This window comes from Dryobates pubescens, chromosome 15 (assembly GCF_014839835.1).
Source record: "Dryobates pubescens isolate bDryPub1 chromosome 15, bDryPub1.pri, whole genome shotgun sequence".
Lineage (NCBI taxonomy): Eukaryota > Metazoa > Chordata > Aves > Piciformes > Picidae > Dryobates > Dryobates pubescens.
The window spans coordinates 11,010,398-11,030,250 of record NC_071626.1 but is presented as its reverse complement, the minus strand read 5'-3'; the positions used below and the strand labels follow the sequence as shown (position 1 = coordinate 11,030,250).

General features: G+C 44.0%; 1 protein-coding gene across 2 annotated transcripts in view; it reads right to left on the bottom strand.

Annotated features, from left to right (window-relative positions):
* Positions 1-19,853, bottom strand: part of SYN3 (synapsin III) — a 196,851-nt gene that overhangs the window by 8,287 nt on the left and 168,711 nt on the right. For both annotated transcript variants that reach the window (XM_054167914.1, XM_054167915.1), the window contains 4 exons: positions 12,343-12,485; positions 8,048-8,122; positions 5,968-6,070; positions 245-379 (listed from right to left, as the gene is read on the bottom strand). In XM_054167914.1, the coding sequence (XP_054023889.1) occupies positions 245-379; positions 5,968-6,070; positions 8,048-8,122; positions 12,343-12,485 (456 nt within the window). The remainder of the gene's footprint in view (positions 1-244; positions 380-5,967; positions 6,071-8,047; positions 8,123-12,342; positions 12,486-19,853) is intronic.

The window sequence follows — 19,853 nt, the reverse complement described above, 5'->3', positions numbered from 1 at the left end:
CATATCTATGAATTTAGCAAGCCATAATGTCTAGACGCATAGCAAACACTACCTACCAGTGTGATGCTACAGTTATATGGAAGCACAGAAAGGGAGAGAGACGAGTTTCTTAGGGGCATCCACTTCAAAGGGTCTATGAGAGTCTGTTCAGGTCTCTGAGGTATTTGACACCCACAGGGAGGAGGGAGAGAGGAAAAAGATTTCAGCAAAACAACTTGACCATAAGGTCTCTCTTTGCTCATACCCAAGGCCGCAGTGGTGACAACGTAGATCCAGCAGTGATGGCAAGTTGAGTCATCTTGGAAACAACCAAATCAGCTATAAGCTGTCTATCCTCTTCCACATGCTCTCCAATAAGGGGCATGGAGCTGTCCATCACCTGCCAGAGGAGGGAAACCCAATAGTTATTAGGAGATTTCATGGTGGCAGATGCCTGTTTCAACTCATCTCTTACACCAACTTCCTTTATGTCTCCTCAACACTGTCCACACTTTGTCACCAGTCCCCTCCATGCTGAAACATGCTTGACTTTCCTAGGTGTGAGATTTTGCTTAGTTTTTGGTTTTGTTGTTGTTGTAAATGGCATGTACTTCCCCCACTCTCCATCTTCCTTCTCTTCATAGTTTGGAAGCCTAGCCAAGACTTATGGTGACTAGAGGCTTTCAAAATCAGTTAAACAGAAACTTGCTTCTTCTCATGTCCTTCACACGTACAGATGCTTCTTGTGGATGAGATCTATCTGGCACTGTCTTACAGCAGAAAGAGTCACAGGAGAAGGGAAGCCTGAGGAGATGTGAGCAACAGGGTCTGCATGAAACTGGGAGACATTTGGTATTAATTAGTGCAAAGCACTGCACCCCAATAGGGGAAATAAACAGCATACATGTGTAATGAATAGGATATCACTGAAACAACAGCATCCAATGCAGGAAAGTAAACTCATTCGCTGTTTGCCTTCTTAATCATTGTTGTGATACAACTTCTTCCTAAGCAGTTGCCGGGAAGCAAGACTGTGTGGATGTAGGAAGGAAACTGTCAAGGGGTCTTTGAGGTAAGAAATGATGCTACAACAACAACAATAACAATGAAAACACAGCAGACCCTCAGCTGCATAGCAGCCCTAAACATAGTTTTCAACAGTTCATCATAAATCAAATGCTTTGCAAACATTAGCTAAATCCCACAGGAAGAAGTGTGCTATGATGAGGTTGAGATTCAGATGGAGTAAACATAATTGTACCAAAATATCAGGATTGGAAGAGTTTATTTTATTTTACTTTTATTTTTAAACCAAACATTAACCCCCCGCTGGAAATGCAGAGTTAAAGGTTGCATTGCTCAAGAAAGGCACTGACTCACGCTCAGATAACAATAGGAAGCTCACTCCACCCTGGCAAGGCTGCGGGAGTCCAGTCTTGGAGTGAAATGGAAAGTTTTGCACCCTTTTATTTTAGAGTAGAGGGAATCAGTGGGAGGAGTTCACTGAGTTTATGTTCTTGCTCTTTCTGGCAGGAAATTGGATTAATGTCTATGGGCATCTCTTATGAATGCTAGAGAAGCTGCCGAGGGAGTTTTAACTGGGGTTGGCATGAAGAGTGAGTTGGTGTTTATAGCCATGGCCTGTTTGACCCAGGAGGTGAAAGGCTCAGAAAATTAGATGGTAGTGCTTAGCTAAATAGACAATGTGGCTTTTCATTTCACTGCCCACTTTGCTGTTTATCTTTTGAAAAACAAGGTGAGGAAAGGTGATGTTCCCAGCAGTCTCAGGGAACAACCAGTTCCCGTCTGCGTCTCAGTAGCCAGACGCATCCAGGAGCCCTTCAGCAGGTTCCTGCACAAGCTTGCCTTCCCTCCTCTCCCACCTTAAAAGCATTCTCATTTCATTTAGCAATTCCAGTTCACGGTTGGGAAAAGAGGTCTCCGAGCTCCCTGCAGCTCTGCATCCCTGTGAGGGATGGGTCTGACCACTAGAGGATGCCATTACTCTGCTAACAGGGTGGCCAGCCAAGGCTAGCTCCTGACTCCATCACCCGCCCGGTGAGTAACTGAGGTACAGCTCAACAGGTCAAAACACCTCGAACCTCTCATTTTCCAGTCTTAAGAGTTGTTTTCCCTTATTTCTGTGGCAGCAGTGGCTGGAGAGGAAGGGGAAGATGCTGTTTTATCAAACAAAGGGGGAATGAACCCTAGAACAGGTGCCACCAGTGAAGGTGCACCAGGGATGAGAGTACCTGCTACCCTGCTGTTTAGATGCTGTCTGGAGAATGTGAGCTGCGAGAGATTGCAAATATGAGAATGAACAATCACATACATAAGGGAAGGCATTTGAACACGGCAGTGATTTCTGTGGGCAAAATGACACTGAAAAGGAGCATGAGAGGTCACTTTGTCCTCCAGGAAAGGGGGAGGATGGAACTGGAACTGGATGTTAATTCTGAAATAAATGAAACAACTGAGAGGAGTATGTGAATCACAGACAGATTGCCCTCATCTCTTCCTGGGGAGATCACAGAACAGCTGGGTAAGACAAAAGGACGTCAGCACATATGGACCCAGCCTTTGTAGCTGCCCAAGGTCAGTGGCTGCTTCTGATGCAGCTGCTGTTGCCTGATAAGGTGTTCGAGGAAGGAGCGGAAAGTGACCAGACTGAGAAAAGCTTCAGGAAAACCCCATCTCAGTCCTCCTCCCGTGCCTATCTGACACTGAGGCCTGAAAGCTGGACTTGTTATTCCATGCTCTGATGTGTGAGAGTGGAGTGTTAGGTGATTTTTAGGGAAGGAAGGAAGGAAGGAACCAGATGATTAGACATATCAAAAGAAATGATATGACAGCAAAGCAGGAATGGGCAAGGCTTCTTGCAGAGCCACAAGGATTATGTCTTGTAATGCAGCTTAGCTGTATGGCAGGTAGGGCTTAGCTGATCCAGAAGCAAGCATAAATCACATGGATCATTTTACTTGCCCTTTACTAGCTCCATATTTGTCATCATAGCAGAGATATAGAAAAGGGTTAGACTAAAAAAAAAAATAAATGAGAGAACAGAGAGATTATTAAACCATACACACTGCTGAGCTCTTTTGAGAATCTGGCAGCTCACAGTGGTACTGAACTTGCTTTAAAGCAGAGGGAGGGGAAAAAGTACCAGCGTTTACTATTAAATTTGCAGCTGTCTTAATAGAATGAAACGCTGAAGAAATCTATACCTTTCTTAGAAGTTTTCAGTATGAGCCATGACAATGATATGTAAGTGTGCTAGTGCTTTGAACGGCAGTAACCTACTATGGTTTATTGTTTGCCATGGGAGAAAAAAAAGGGGGAAGCTCAAGTAACAGCAAATACCATGGGTGCAAGATTACTCTTGTGCTGTGTTGATAACTCATCTGTCTTAATCTGATTCTGTTTGCAGCAAACCACTGTGATGAATGTCAATTCATAGAACTGCCCATCACTACCTCTGCAGATCTTTCCTAGAGAACTGCTGTGCACTGTGAAAATTAATTGCTGCCTGCAACTGCATTGTGCAAATTCCTTATTTGTTCAGCGCAGTTAGGCGTGCTTTCTTGTAAAATGTCAAAGCACACTGCTCCTTCTTACCAAGAAAAATACAACTGTCTCACTGTCACATAACTCTTTTTCTCCCAGAATCAAAAGAAAAAGCAAAATAAAGGATCAGTTTCAGACCAAGAAAAGTACCCCGGGAAGTAGGCTGGAGGCAATTAATTACTTGTCAGCATCTCTCTCAGATCTGCATAAAGTAGAAAAGGTGCCTGGTGGCCTTTGTTCTGCTCTTTTTATTGCACCACTATACTAATTTCCCAACAATCTCTCTCAGCCTGGCATTTGAATGCCTGCTCGATGTTGGTACAACAGGCCTGCTCAATCAGGTTCTCCAATGGGATAATTCAGCATGACCCATCTGAAGTTGTGTTTGTTCTGATTTGTGTCATGTTAGTTCCATTGCTTTTTATCTTAGTCTTGGAGAGTATTAGCATGAATCTCTCTCTGTGTGCAAGCTGATGATGGCTTTTAGCGTCTGGTTGTGCTTTTCATCCAGTTAGTCACACACAGGGGCAGATGTGAAAACCCAGAGGTATACCTAGACAGAGGCATAAAACCCTTAAGCACAGAATAAGCCATATGTGCACGTACATAGGCTTATGTGCAAGAATAGAGGCAGGGATATGAAAACCACATCTCATGTCTGACCATGTAGAGACATGATCCAAATGTCCTTACAGTCATCTCTAGCAAGACTTCTTTCCTGCTCATCCTTTCTCAGCTACATGTGCATAGAGATATAAAGGTGTGCTGCAAGGGAGACAAGTCTGCTCTGGGAGATGCTCGTCTAGGTGCTGAAGAATTGCATATAGAAACACAACCATCAGCTGTGGCCCCATTACTGCAGCAAACACAGAGGATCCCCAATACTGCTGGCAAGCACACTTAGATCACATGGACTTTGACAGGTCACTGTTCCCAGGAGAACAGATACATAATGCAGGAATGAGCAGTCACTGAAGGGCTCATGTGGTTCTCATCAGCGTCCCAACCCTCAGCGGGTGGGACTGCTCTCCCACACATAGCTTTCCAGTGTGTCAGCACCTCTGCATGAAGCCGTAGGCTGCTTCTGCTCATCTTCCTCAGCTTGTCTGTGCTGGTGGAGTTTACAGCAGGTCAGATGCTGTGTCTCCTTGAGTCAAATAGTGACAGAGACACTTGCTTATTTGCCAGATTTTCTCTCCCCTAGAGTGTCTCTTAAATTTCCACTTTGATTTTCTGGCCAGATTTTTTTCTTCTCTGCCCTGTTAGAGTGACCTGAGTGTGCTATTTACCCACTCCCACGTCTGCCTTCTGGCCTGGCAAAGAGCATATTGAGCTCTCAGAGCCACAGTGTCCAGCTCTGAACACAGAAGTTGGTAGTCCACAATGCCCATAATAATTCTGTGGTGCTTTGTCTTGCTGGTCTGTTATTGTAGCAAATATTTATTGGGCAAAAGATTTTAGGAAATACACCTGCTTGTTTGATTGTTTTGTTTTTTTCCTAAATTAAATTGTTCCTGCTACTTATGGACTTTTTTGTTACACTCACTATTCATTTCACTCTTTTAAATTAGATGCAGACAGGATTTATTTATTTTGAATGCTGGCAGTGACACTTGCAGGTTGTTTTGTGCTTGATAAGGAGGTGGCTTCACACCTGTCCCATGATAGTAAGGTTCTGTACTATGGGGATTTATCAGCTGGAAATCTGGTGTGGCAAAGCAGTCTGTGGCTCTTCATTTGATCAGGTAGCTCTGATCAAATGAAGACCTTTCCTATGAGGGCAAGCTGAGGGAGTTTGGTCTCTTCAGCCTGGAGAAGAGAAGGCTTCAGTGAGACCTTATAGCAGCTTTCCAGTACCTGAATGGGGCATATAGGAAAGCTGGAGAGGGATTATTTACAAAGGCCTGTGGTGACAGGACAAGGGACAATGGTTTTAAACTAGAGCGGGGTAGATTTAAATTGGACATTAGCTCTTTACTGTGGTGGTGAGACATGGAAAAGGCTTGCCCAGAGAAGTTGTGGAAGTATTTTAAGACCAGGCTTGATGAGGCTTTGAGCAGCTTAGTCTAGTGGGAGGTGTCCCTGCCCACAGCAGAGAGGTTGAGACTAGATGATCTTTAAGATCCCTTCCAACTCAAGCCATTCTATGATTCTATGATTTCCTGTCACAGTTCACATTGAAAAATGAGGTCACTTCAACCCTGACACTTTGCTGCGTATAGGCCAGTTTAGCTGAGACTCTAGATTGAATTTTGAATTTCAGTAGGCCACAGCTTGGAGGATACATACAGAGGGGCACGGAACAGCGGGGACTGCTGGACCGTGCACACAGGGCTAAGCAAGCACATTGGTACACGTGAACTGTGAGGGAGTGTGTTTGCACTTCCCAAAAGAGATTTGCACTCAGGTTCCCCATGCTCTCACCTCAATGATATAGTCTTTTCCATCTTTACTGTGGACAGCTTTGACAGCGCAGATGTCAAGACCTCCAAACATTTCTGCGCAGGCATCCGCCCAGAGTCTGTACCTGCAGAAACCACAGAAGCATGGCCTAGAATTAGCTATCGTTGGGTAGTTCACCAAACAGAGCCACTTGTCCTGCTCTCTGTAGGAGCACAAAGAGATTCAGGAGCCCTTTTCATCACAAGGCATACCTTGTATTCTTTGCTGCATCATTGCCTCCATCTCTTGCATAGGAGATGGAGCAGGGAAAAAAAGGACCTTGCCTAAAGTTTCCTTCCATTTCAGATTGTTTCAATCCTGCCCTCAAAGCCACCTTAAAATGTTTCTTTCCCTCCTTGGTATTTACATTAGATTTTCAGTTGGTTGTCAGTTAGCCAAGCTATAAATATTTAGCTCATTTAATCTCCCAGTAGTGTTGGCCCCTTAGCGTTTGTATTGGCTTTGCCTGAAAGCCCTCCATTATGCAGGCAGCTTTCTCTGATAAGATGTCCTGCACATTTGGGCTGGAATATGACTGGAAAGTGAGTGCAGAATTTAGCAAGGGGTAGCTACTCCCTCCCTGATCTGTAACCCAGTGGCTCCTGGTTTTTACAATTTACTCTTTTGGTTCCATCCTTTTACAGCATTCTGCTGCCCTTCTATCCTCTGGGCATTGCTCCTACCCAGGCAGTCACATCATGTGGACAAGGCACTACTTTTTTAGAGGGAGAACTACAAGCTGCAGCCCTTTTCTCTAGCCACCCTGGGATGGTACTGTGAGCTGGTGTGAGCTTAGCTACCCTGGTGTCGAAGGAGGAGAGAGAATGACAAGAAGCATATTAAGGGGGCACCATACCCCCCCTGCTGTGGAAATGAGGAGGGAAGGAGGTGGCCTGGTTTTATTTCCTGTGTAGCTTCACTGCAGTCCCGACCATTTCAATAAAAATAATAATCTCCAAAGAGCAGATCAGTAAGCAGGACTATGACAATATGCAGAGAGGGGAGGCAAGGCCACAGTCTCATGAAAACACATTTTGCAGCCCCTGCGGGGACTGGGAAAAGATCTGTTCTGGACAAGTTTATGTCCTTGAAGCCAGCCAGAGTCCCCATAACTTGGCAATATAATGATCAACTTGTGTGAACACAGTGTGTGTGGGAAGAAGCAAAATATGGACTTTCTCCAGCTCCTTGCTATCTCTCTTCAAACATGTTGCCCAAACCTGGACAGAGTTACAATTAATCATGATCCTGACAAACTGGAGGTATAACCTGAAACATCCTTAGATTCATGAGGGACGAGTGTCTACACAGAATCTGGGGGTTTTATAAATCTATGAATAATTTACTTAAATAGAATGGAGAACAAGTGACTTGCTAGCCGTTCTGCAGAACAGGGTTTGGGCATTATAGCAAAGCATACATTACCATGAGTCAACAACGTCACAGAGTTGCAACATTTGCCAATATCACAGTGCTCTGAATATACAGAAACACCGCCTGCAAACTTTGCTTTGTAAGATGCATGAGGCAATCCCTTCTGCTCTATTCAGCAGTGAAAAGACATTAGTCAAAAGTGCCCACTTTGGGGAGACTAAAGCAAAAAAGTGCTTTCAACACTTCAGCTGACAGATTTTTTTCCCTCTGTTGAGCAGAAGAAAAACACTTTTCTGTTCCTGACTCTCATTAGTAATGTACTTAGAATAACTTTTTGTTACTTCTTATTTTGTGCTGTGACCTTTCTGATTTTATACCTACATGGTTTGTACTGGTCTGCTTCACCTTCACATGCTGGTCTTTTTTTCCAGTGGTTACCTTCACTAAAGATGTAATGATTTAGAAATGTTGTTCTCTAGCTGTACTTTCAGCCTGTTTTCCAAAATAGGACAGTTTGCCTTTGTGCCCTTAGTATTTTTTTAAGGAAACACTTGATCTTTGAAAACCTTTTATCCTGCCTCTTGGGAGACCTCACTTACCAGTTCTCTGAGTTGACCAAAGTCTGAAATACAGTTCCTCCCTTCCAACCCAAGAATAGCTGATACTGTCTAGAAATCCCCTTCCTTACCTCTCTGTCATTGCAATCTGCTCTAGCATCGCAGAACCCGTGTTTGCCTTCCAGTTTCCAGAGATGGACGTCCTCCTAGGAAAACAAACCCAAAACGTAACCTCAACGTGAAATTATACTCCTGCCCCATTCTCCCTTATACTGTAGTCCTCATTCTTGACTCAGTGCTTGTACAGGAGGGGATGAGGTGAGGTTCTTCCTCACAGAAATGTTTCCATGTCCTACCTCAACAACACTTCATACAGGGTATGCTGTTCAGACTTAGGAAAAACTGAATGAGGAGTCAGAGAGGGAAACCTGCAGGGAATCTTGAGCATGCATCAAACTCTGTGAGTACATAAGGCAGAGGAGAGCTGAAATGTCTGTAGATCTCTGAGCGAACCACAGAACCACAGAATGTTAGAGGTTGGAAGGAACCTCCAGAGATCATTGAATCCAACCCCCCCTGCAAACCAGGATCATTTAGGGTAGTCTGCACAGGAATGCTTCCAGGTGGGTTTTGAAAGTCTCCAGAGAAGGAGACTTCACAACCCCACTGAAACAGCTTGCGTCAGTGCTCTCTCACCCTCATTGTAAAGAAGTTTCTCCTCAAGTTGAGGTAAAACCTATGTTCAAGCTTGTATCTATTATTTTTTGTCTTCTTATTGCTCCCCACTTTGACTGTTATGTGTCCTTTGATGGTCTGTAAGGTCAGCGCTGGACCCCCAACCTCTCTTTCTATTTTGACATGGAATTCCTAGGAGGCAATAGGAAGAACCACTCTTGATGAACATTTAGGTTCAGAAAACTGTCCTGCAGTGGCAGATGGCATCCACAATCCCATTAGTAATGACGGGAACTTCTGGAGTCTGATTAGTGACAAGATGATTAGATTTAAGTGTTTAGAAAATGTACCTGGCATACCAAATGTAAGCAGCTGTGTTGGCCCTAAGAAAACCAAATTACAGCAAGGAAACTTGAAGTGCAAAACAATCTCAAAATGAAAGCTCTGCTTTAGATGTTGGACTGATTGGTTTCACTTTGTTTATGCCTACACATCTCCAGCCAATATTGGGCATAAGATATAAAATCTCTCTCTCATATGTCTCTCTAACTTTCCTGTTAGGGAACTTTCCTGTTTTTAAATGGAAAAGCTTCATATGAAGCCCCCTGAACCAGTCATCAAATTCCTATACTACAGCCTCTGTCAAGACCACTGTCTTTCAAGCATGTTTGGGCAGTTCAGCTGTCAAGAGTGCCACCAAATTCAGCTGAAGTGGTAAGAGACATCACAGGCAAACCCCTTTCCATAAGGGTGCCCTGCTTCAATCACCTTTCTCTTAGAAAATGAAAGTAATCACCCTAAACCTCAGGAGGGCATAAGAGTGTACAGTCAGTATCTTAAAGGAAAGGACCTTTGGCTTTTAGAGATCAGTTGACTGAGCAGATCTGTGACCAAGACACCTTCAGCTTTGCTTAGCGTGAGTGGATAGACTAGCACAAAAATCACAGAATCATAGAGTAGTAGGGGTTGGAAGGGTGCTTTGGGGATCATCTAGTCCAATGCCCCTGCTAAAGTAGGTTTGCCTAGATCAGATTGTACAGGAAGGCTTCCAGGTGAGGTTTGAAAATCTCCAAAGAGTAAGGCTTTGCAACCTCTCTGGGCAGCCCGTTCCAGTGTGGTAGACTATGATCTGCTAGTGTCCTATACACGCCATCTTCCAGGCTGGGCCATTTCAGTGTAAAAATAGCTCTAGTTTGGACACATTTGATGTTGTATTCCCTGCAGAGCACAGTGAACTGCATTTGAGGTGACAAGATCAGTAAGTCACACTCATGGGACTAGAAGGGAAAGGCTGAGAGCTAGTTGCAAGGAATATTCCACCTCTGAAAGTCAGCAGCTGCTGACTTTATTCAAACATTTCCTGAGTCTAAATCCTTCTGTTTACCCCCAGCTGGAATGAGGGTGGAAGCATAATTTCTGCCCAAATTTCCCCTGCCACATGAACAGTATTTGTGTTTTCTCTTCACCAGTATTACAATGACAGTCAGATACATTTGGTGGAATTTTAGGCATGTATCACATGCTGCTTATCTGCTGCTTTGAGACTGGCCCAAGGCATGGGCTAAGTAGGTGTTTGTTAGTACTGTAAATCTGGAGTTACTACACTTAAGTCAATGGGAAACTGAACTCAAGCCTTGGGTCATGGGCTGGAAGGAAGTGCATTGAACATCTGGGGTGGGGAGGAATGCATGAGTCACCCTTCAGTATCCTCCCTCTGGCAGATGCTTGGTGCAAAGTAAACACATTCTGGAGAACTCTGATACACAGCCTTCTCTCAGAAGCAAGGAGGGTTTTAAAGCCTATATGTGTGGGTGAATGTACAAAAATAGTGGGTATATTCCACGGTTTGCAGATCAAAGCAATTCAGTTAGTATGATGCTACTGCAGATGCTGTAATTGCCTTTAAGGATGAGATTTGCAGGCATGACTAATGATTTTGAGTCTTCTATTTGAGAGTGAGAGCTCTGACATTTCAGGTGTTTTTACCTCTGTTCTTGAATGTAGTACCATAGAAATAACCTTTTATTCGGTGGGGTGTTGGGACAGAAGGAAGAAACCCTGATGGGACTGACTGTCCCAAACTCACATCCATAAATGGCTCTCTCAATATGAGCCAACCTTCTGGGTTATGAAGTCACTGGGTGATTTTGTTGTTTGCTTTCTTTGCTAATAAGCTTCATTTCTCATTAAGGTGTTTCTCATTCATGGCTGTTTTAATGTGAAAACATTTTTCATTTAGTAAACAATTGTTTGCGCAGCTCTGCTCCCAAGTGGGATTAGCTCTTGGTGTGATGCTTGCTTTCCTCATTCATCTGGTATTATTTCTGATCTGCATGAGTGCATAGTGAGTGCAAATAATAAACAGGGAGAGGATATGTTCAGGCTAACCGGGGCTTTGTTTCACTTAGAGGCAGGCTGGGAGCAGGCTCTGGAGCCAAGCCTGGGTAGGTTGGCAGGAACAGGGAATTTTAATTGATATTTTAAACCTTCTTTCCTTTGGCCAATTTGAGCCAGACTCCCTGTGATGTTAATATAATATTAGGCAACTGTGATATTGTTGACCTGATCAGATTTAAACCAATTTTTCTCTCACTGAGTTCACATGGAGTAGTTCAGCATCCCACAGGTCCTTCCTATGAAGAATGTGACTCAGTCATTATCTAGTTTACATAAATATCTCTGTGCTAGGAATCCAACCAGGAATTTTAGGCAACTATAATTGAAAAATATGTGATTGTGTACACCTGGTTATCTTATTTAACTGTTTCACTAGAAACATAGCTAATTATGGCCCAGAGATTGTGAACATGGACCCAAAACTCACAGGCTGGTAGCTGTTAGGTAACACATGAATTTTCCCTGTTGACCTGAAAAATGTACTGCTGGAGCTGTCTACTTGTCCAGAATTTTGTGGCTACTGGAGAAGCTGTGCTATTTGGCTTTTCCAACCTACTGGTTTGCAGTAAGAAGAAACAGGTGTCTCGCTGACTGAAGTGGTTACATCTTTAATTGGGCTTGACAATTACTGAAGTTTGGCTGAACGCTTTCTAAGATTTTTAAACATACCAATGTTGAAAGTTTCTTTCATGCTGCCTCCTTCACTACCCCATGGGGCAGGGAGGAACCTTGGGGCACCCACAGAAATGTCTGTCCTCCTTTTCCTCCTCAATATGCTTCAAGAAGCACACATGCAAATTGCCCACAGAAACCGGGCACGCTGGCCAGGCTGAGGCCACTCACACCCAGTGCTGTGTGTTCCTTATGTCCTCGTGTGACTGCAGTGCTGTGATCTCCAGCCGGGGAGAGGATGGGGTATTGCTACAGGTTGGACACCACAGGACTTCATGAGTTGCAGCTGGCTCAAACTTTTTTGTTTCCCCCAGGTGGGAAGCAGGAGGGATCAGTTCCCACTGCAGGGTACTGGTATCTGAAGGGTTTTGCTGGGAAAGATGAGACCTTCATGAAGGAGAGGTTATAGGTAATGGCAGAGCACAGTTGGTATAATGGGAACTAACTGAATCTCAGAAACAGCAAGAGATTTACCTTCCAGAAACAACGAGTGGACAGTGAGTAATGGAGGAGATGATCGGTGGATGTGGCATCTAGGTTCAGAGGTGGGAGAAGAACAGCAGGGCTATTCTTCAAGGAAAATAAGTCAGCTTCCTACTCCTGCCCAGAGCAGACAGTGACTGAATCACATCCACAATTTGAATGAATTCCCCGTCTCACTCCCACACAGCCATACACTCACATGTAAGCCTTGTAGTTGCTGCCGATTTTCTGGATTCGGATGTCGTACTTGGAGTCGATGAAGGGCTCGGTGGTGGCGTAGGTTTTTGCCATGGCTACTATGCTGGCCATGTCCCGGAAGTCATGCTGGTTCTCAACTTTTACCTTGGTTGCCAAAATCCAGCGAAAAAGTGACAAGAGCAAAAAAGAAAAGGAATACTTTGTGAGCAGAAGTCAACCTGTGCAGACGAAGCTGAGGACAGAGTAGGGACTGTGTGATTTGATGAGTGAAGTTCCTCAGATCAACCTAATGCAAAGCAAATCTACCCCTTTCTCCCTCCTCATGCCAAGCCCTGGTAAACCTGGCACCAGCCAGCTCTTGATAATTGCTGATGCTTCAGAAAAATATTTAATCTCTTAAGGGTCATTACTTCATTCAAACATTGTGCCATGGATTGAGTTGAATCTGCTGCTATTATTCATAGCAGTTATATTGTTTAACAAGGTTTAACAAGGCCAAATGATGGGTTCTGCACTTGGGTCACAATAACCCCATGCAATGCTACAGGCTCAGGGATGGTTGGCTAGAAAGCTGCCTGGCTGAAAAGGACCTGGGGGTGCTGGCTGACAGCTGGCTGAACATGAGAGAGAGAACTGTATTCAGATGGCCAAGGTGACCAATAGCATCCTGGCCTGTATCAGGAATAGTGTGGCCAGCATGAGTAGGGAAGTGATTGTGGCCCTGTACCTGGCACTGGTGAAGCGGCACCTCAAATACTGTGTTCAGTTTTGGGGCCCTTACTACATGAAAGACATTTAGTTGCTGGAGTGTGTCCAGAGAAGGGCAAAGAAGAAGCTGATGAAGGGCCTGGAGATCAAGTCATATGTGAAGTGGCTGAGGGAACTGAGGATGGAGAAGAGGAGGCTGAGGGAAGACCTTCTTGCTCTTTACAACTAGCTGAAAGTTGTAGTGAGGTGGGGTTTAGTCTCTTCTCCCTAGTATCAAGTGATTGAAAGAACTGACTTCAAGTTGTGCTAGGGGAGGTTTAGATAAGGGAGAATTTCTTTACTGAAAGAGTGGTCAGGCATTGGAATGAACTTCTCAAGGAGGTGGCGGAGTCACTGTCCCAGGAGGTGTTCAAAAAGCTTGTAGACATGGCACTTGGCAAATGGTTTAATGGCCATGGAGGTGTTAGGTTGACAGTTGGACTTGTTGATCTTAGAGGTCTCTTCCAGTGGAAACAACTCTATGAATCTATGAGAAGCTGACTTTTCACTGATTTGTATTCAGTTTTGAGAAATGCTCTATATCTTATAAAAAAATCAGTAGACTGAAAGAAGGACCAAAACAGTAGAACATCTGATGACATGATCAAGTCTTTGCAAAAGCTCACTGATTTGGGGAGAGGGAAACTGAACAAGCAGGTAACAAGAACACAGTGGACAGCTTCATCTCATTCACACTATCAATCCTGACCTTTAGTCTATTGGCAGATGCTTGTTCGGTGCATCAAAGAAACACATGCAAGTCTTGTGCCTTAGAGTCAGATGGATGCAGGAAGGGTGGATTAGTTGGTGGGAAAAAAGACCAACACTGTGTAAAAAAGGTGAGCATGTGAGTGACTTCCTTTATATATTACCTACACTTTGTGGTTTAGTAACATTTTGAGACCAGAATTGGGGATCACAACCCTGCTTTGCTCAGTGTACTTACTTGTGACAAAAGTCTCTGCCCCATAAGAGAGTCCCAGTTGTGTCAGTGTGTGTGTGTGTGTTAAAGGAGGGTGATGCCAGACTAAGTGGAGTCAGCTGAAGGAAACTCATGCAATGGTATTTGGTGTCTCTTTGCAAAGAATAAACAAGTGGTTTTACATATCTGCATTCAACCATGAGAGGGCAGGAGCCATCTTCACTAGAGAACAGAGCAAGCTTGTTTCTAACCTGTTTGATTCCGTTAGACGGTTTTGTGTAAGGGCCAGCTGTAACATGAGCCAAAGATGCAGCCACATCCTGGTACAGAAAAACTCTGGAGAACTGGACAGGTTTTGGGAAGGTGAAAAGTGCAACTAGTTTGACCCATGACCATTTCTAGATGCCTGAATAAGAAGAAAAAAAACCTGGTCTTTGCTGCTTGTTTTGCTGAATGCTAAGTACTCCTAGACCTCTGCCCTTTTGCTTTGCTGAAAGCCATGCTCTCACTATTTAGGGACCAGTGAGAAGAGGAGCAGGGGAAGGTGACAGTCCGTGGGGTGGGAGGGTAAGTAAAATGAGGGAACAACAAACAGAAAGGGGAAACGTAGAGGTGACCATTGCATGTCATCCAGGAGAAGCAGCCGTGTCTGGGCTGTGTTGCTCTCTACGTATGAATGGGGCTACATATCATGCTGGCTGCTCCTGGCATGACAGGGCAGGGTGAGGTGGTAGGAATGTCCCAGGGAGCACCTTACATGGGGGGAACTTCCAGCCTGGGCACGGCTTGTAGAATATTGGGGGCAACAATGCAGGATGTGTTGGGCCTGAGTATTTTTGTTGCATAGATAAGAGGTGAGCTGTGCTGAATGACATCAAGCAAGACAGTCCCACCCAGATGAGGTGACTGCATGAGGGACTGCATGAGCAGGCAACACACGGTATGATGATGTATTCTCCTGGACCCCTTTGGCAGTGGGAAAAGACAAAAGTTATGATATAATGACCTACTTGGAACAAAGTAATTTGTGGGATCTGAAACAAAGTGCTGCACTTGTGCAACAGATGTCTTTGAGACCCAGATGAAATATTTGCATTCCCAGCCAATGCCCCTCAGAAGCAGAGGATGGGATGCTGCTTTGCTCTCCAGACTGAAATTGGACTGTATTGTTATTGCTAGAAAAGAGCTGTATGTTTTTCTGGTTAAATGGGATTTTTTCCTCAAAAATACGGCATGCTATGGAGAGGAAGGGCTCATTTCTTCCTCCTCTTCATCACCCCCTTTTTATGAGGAGAGAGAAAATAATTGGGCCTGAGGATTTTTGGTTGGGTACATAAAGAGTGGGGGATTCACCAAGGACAGAAAGTAAGAAATGGAAAACAAAGATGACTCCCACAGTGCTGCACCATTGCACACAATCCTCAGGAAACAGTTCCGCCATCTCCCCTAGTCAGTGCCAGAGCCCTTCCCATGGGTTTCTCAGAGAGAGCATTTCACAGTGGTCCCCTTTTAGGAGATCACAGCCTTATTTCCCATCAGACACCAAAATAATCACTACACCAAAGCTGAAATCGGAGCCACCATTTGTTAATTGTTAGAGCCAGCCAGATTTGACAACAGAGCAGCCGTGTCCTGGGTTAATGCTGGTTTGCTCCAGAGTACAGTTATTACTTCATAAACAGGAAGCACTCAAGTTACAGGCAAATTAGATTTATTTTTTTCTGCCTTATCTATCAAGCCCACCATTTTATTAGCTTTCTGCTTTTGAATTTTGTATAATTCATTTCCTCCTGCCTTGTAACCCTTTTACATGTCAATAAACTATCCATTCTCTTAGCCGGAGGGAAAACCCTAGAGATAACCAAAGCCAGGGTGGATGTAGTGTGACGCCAAAGGGCATTTATTCAAGAAGGGACTGTTGAAAATCATTCTAGAGCAAACAGTTACCAATTTATCTAGTAAGAGCTAAAAATGTCTTCTAAAATGGCAGGTTGACCAATGCATGAAACTGAGAAAAGAAGCTGGAAAGAGATCAACAGGAAGCCATTTCTCTCTCTCTCTCTCTCTTTGTGTTGTGGGGTTTTTTGTTTGTTGTATTTTTTTTTCAACCTTCTTAAGGTAAGTGCAATAGCCCATTAGCTGCATAGAGGAGAGCAAACATCACATACAAACACAGACCTTGCCCTGATGGCCTGTTTGCTTAGCTGTGCTGGCTGTTTGAGCAGCAATAGATTCATTCTGGAGGCATCAGCTGCTGCTTGCTGTAGCATTTTAGTGACCTGTTGTGAAGAGTTTGGTCCAGTGTGTTGACAAATGCCTTTTCTGGGTAAGAAATCTCCCTGGGATAGTCTCTGCTTCCCTGCTAGGTCTCTTCTCTAATCCATGCATTGGCTATGCCACAGCATGCTCCCTCTTCCTTCTTTGGAGAGGGGAGTCTACCTGGATTCCTGGGGACATACACAGGTATGACTGACCCTTTGCCATTTGATGGCATCTCAGATGCTGATGATAAAAGACCTGCAACTGGCACCTGTTTCCATCCTCAACCTGCCCAAGAGGCACTGATCTTCTGGCCCTTGGCTGGAAGGTGGTTGGAGGGACAGATCAATAAGAAACATTTCTGACACATCCCTGCTGTGGACCTTCTTTTGAGGCCTGCCTGCAAGACAGGATTTTGGAAGATGGATCCTGGATTTCTTAAAAATCCACCATGGATATTTTCCATGCAGTTTGAGCCACCGCTGAGCACAGCTTCCTGCAGTGAAGGACCTGGGTAGATATTTCTGCCTTCTTCTGCCTTGCAGTTCTCAAATCTATTGCCTCTTGTATATGCCAGATGTTCCAGGACACCAGTGTCACAGAGTTATGACACTCCTCTTTCATCTTTACCTTAAGAACTGCAAAAGATTGCCTTACAGTCCCCTTTTGCTTTCATTAGTGACGTGGCCACATGAAAACATTGTCAGACAGCCCAAGTGGCATAATTATAGGAGTCTGTAAGGGCTGCCCTAGCCTTGCTTCTCTGAGTGTCATCCAGAGTTAACCCTGGCTTACAGGTTAAACCCACACCACTTTGGAGATGGTTTGCAATAGCAGTTTTTGTGTCCAAGCTGGGGTTAGAGGAAGGTTCAGCTGAGCCAGGACTGGGCTTGGCAGTGTGATGTTTGACTGAGTCTTAGTAGACTTGTGAAAATGCACAGTCTGAGTGTTTTCTCCAGAGAAATTGGCATGGCCACACAAAACTTATGATTTTTCTTCCATTTTGACCTGTACTTACCCTTTCTGTAGTGACTTTACCATTTTTGGGTAGCAGGTCTTCAGGAATGTCTCTGCACAGAGTGTTTCCTGAGTCTCTCCTTTCCTTTAACCCAAATTATAAACCCCTTCTCAGAAAATACCTGATCTAATCAGCACACATTCAGGTTAGGCCTAACTTTGACCTACCTCAAAATAATAAAGACACAGGAGATTCTGCATTTCCTTATTACCCTCACCCAGAAGTTCTCCAGATGTTACTCTACTTTTAATTCATCAAACCTTGCCATTGCTGCTAACTTCCTAACAAAGACCGGCTCCCAGCCCCAGGTCTTGGCAGGCCTGCATCAGTCACCATTTTCTGTGCCCAGCAAGAGCTTCCAGACTGATGTGCAAGAAATGGGGATGCTTTTGCTATTTTCAAGACGGGTGGTACCTCCTCGCTCATGAGTCAGTGGGGACACACTGATTGGGCTGCTCCGTTATGAATGTTACATGTCAAGTCATTATTTGTCCTCTGTAAAAGAAAATATTTGTTCCTTGACAAACCAAGGCAGCCCTTTCCCCTTCCTTTCCTCTTTAGCACACTGGATTTTCAAAGCTCTCAATTTTGGAACATTCTATTTCCAGTCCCGAGAGAGACAAGGTGACGAGCTGTCCTTCCTGATAAAAAGCTTGCAGTATTTTTACATTACAGAGTGGCTCTGTTTAGTTTGTGCTATATTTATACCAGGAGAGGGGGGAAAAAAGAGTTTAAAAAAAAAGTAGAGAAGTCTTTCCCATCCAGTAAGAGAGAAAATAGCTCTGACCACATTATTATGAACAACAAGTTTTTCTTCTACAATGTAATAAATTCATCTGAGCCAGGATTTGCACTGAGGAGGTGTTTTCATAATTATAGGGCAGAAGGGGACAGGAGGTGACTCTTCAACTGGCCTAATTAGAGAGGTCTAAAAATAAAGTAAGAGTAGCAATATGTATATTTATTAAATCTGTATAAATATGTATAAAGCACGGGAACAGATACTGTTTTCTCTCTCTTTGCAGATCTGGCAGTTTCTTCCTTCTCATGATCTGATCAGGAAGAGGTGAAGAGGCTCTTTGAGTGAATTTGCAGCGCTGGGCTCTGTTCCTAGGGCACTTTAGGGTCATGTTAGCACACAAATGGCAGATATTAACACACTTGGAGCTTTATTCTTTTCCATGGGCTCTGGCATTATGAGATCCGGAGTCAGGAAGAAGTGTTATTCTTTTCTCACTGTAGTGCCCAGCCTGTTCAATAGAGACCTCCAATCACTTCTGGAGTAGTTAGGCTCAAACTACACAAGCTCCACAAAATGCCTTGACCTCTTAGGAACTGCTGTGTAAGAAGCAGTTCAGTTCTGCTCAGGGAAAGACATCTCACTGTACATATGTGGCTTCCCTGGAAGAGTCCTTGACTGCTATTAACCCCATGAGCCTGGGCTACTTAAATACAACCTGAGAAAGGTCCTCCGCTGATTCCCTTGCAAACCATCATCTAAGCAGTATTGATACAGATACTTTGTATCAATACTGTATTGGACTAGCAGCATGCAGAACACTTGATCTTAACAGTGCCAGCAAACTATTAAGTGACTCCAAGTTTTGGAAGGAGGATAAGATGGTCATGGGAGGGGCTGAGGAGTGTATGTCCTGTTTTCAGATGAGAGGATCTTCTGGGCCCCCCTTGGCTCTATGGGTGAAGGCTGTTCCTGGTCTCTTTGTTCAAGTCAACAGAAGGGCTGTTGTTTCTGGATTTCTCAAAGGAAATTTCAAACACTAGATGAGTTCTACTGCAAATTTGTTTTCTTTACCACCACCGGCACTTTACATGCACTTATCACTTGGCAAGGGCGTTCTTATCACTAACGGTGTACTGCCCCCGCTTTTGGTTCTGACCTTGAATGCTAACTGTTCCTCTTCCAAGCTAAAGACAGTCAAAAGGACAGTTATTTTTCATTTTAACTACAGGGATTCTCTGTTCAACCCACTGACTAAAAAAGGTGGTTAGTGAATTTTGGGAAGATGTTGTGAAAACAAACAAACCGTGAAAATGAAACCTGACTGTTAGAATGATGCTCCTTCTAGCCATTACTGAAAAATGATAAATAACACTTCTTACAGTGCCAAGACCTTATGAGCATGGATTAGCAATAAGCATCAGGTAGTTATTATAATCCTCCTGGTCTGTAATGCAGAGAAACTGAAGAAGATCTGTGAGATGCAAGTCAATGGTGGAGCTCTTTGGGGAAGCAGCCTTTTCTGTGTCCAGCGTTTTTCTGGCTCCTGGCCTCTGCCTCTGTACAAATAAAGAGTAACAGTGTCTGGACTTCCCATCTTTGCTCATTCTTCTAAACCTTGGTGCCTCCCATTACATGTGATTTTATCATTTATAACAAGAAAAATGTAAGTACTTCCTTGACAATTTCTGCTGGTGATGAGATCGTAATCAGAATGCTCTCATCCTTTGAAGCACCCGTTATAGGTACAAATAAATGGCTCACCATCTTGGCATCCTTTGTTGCAGTAAATACTATTTTTACTACTCACATGTGTACTTTGGCTAA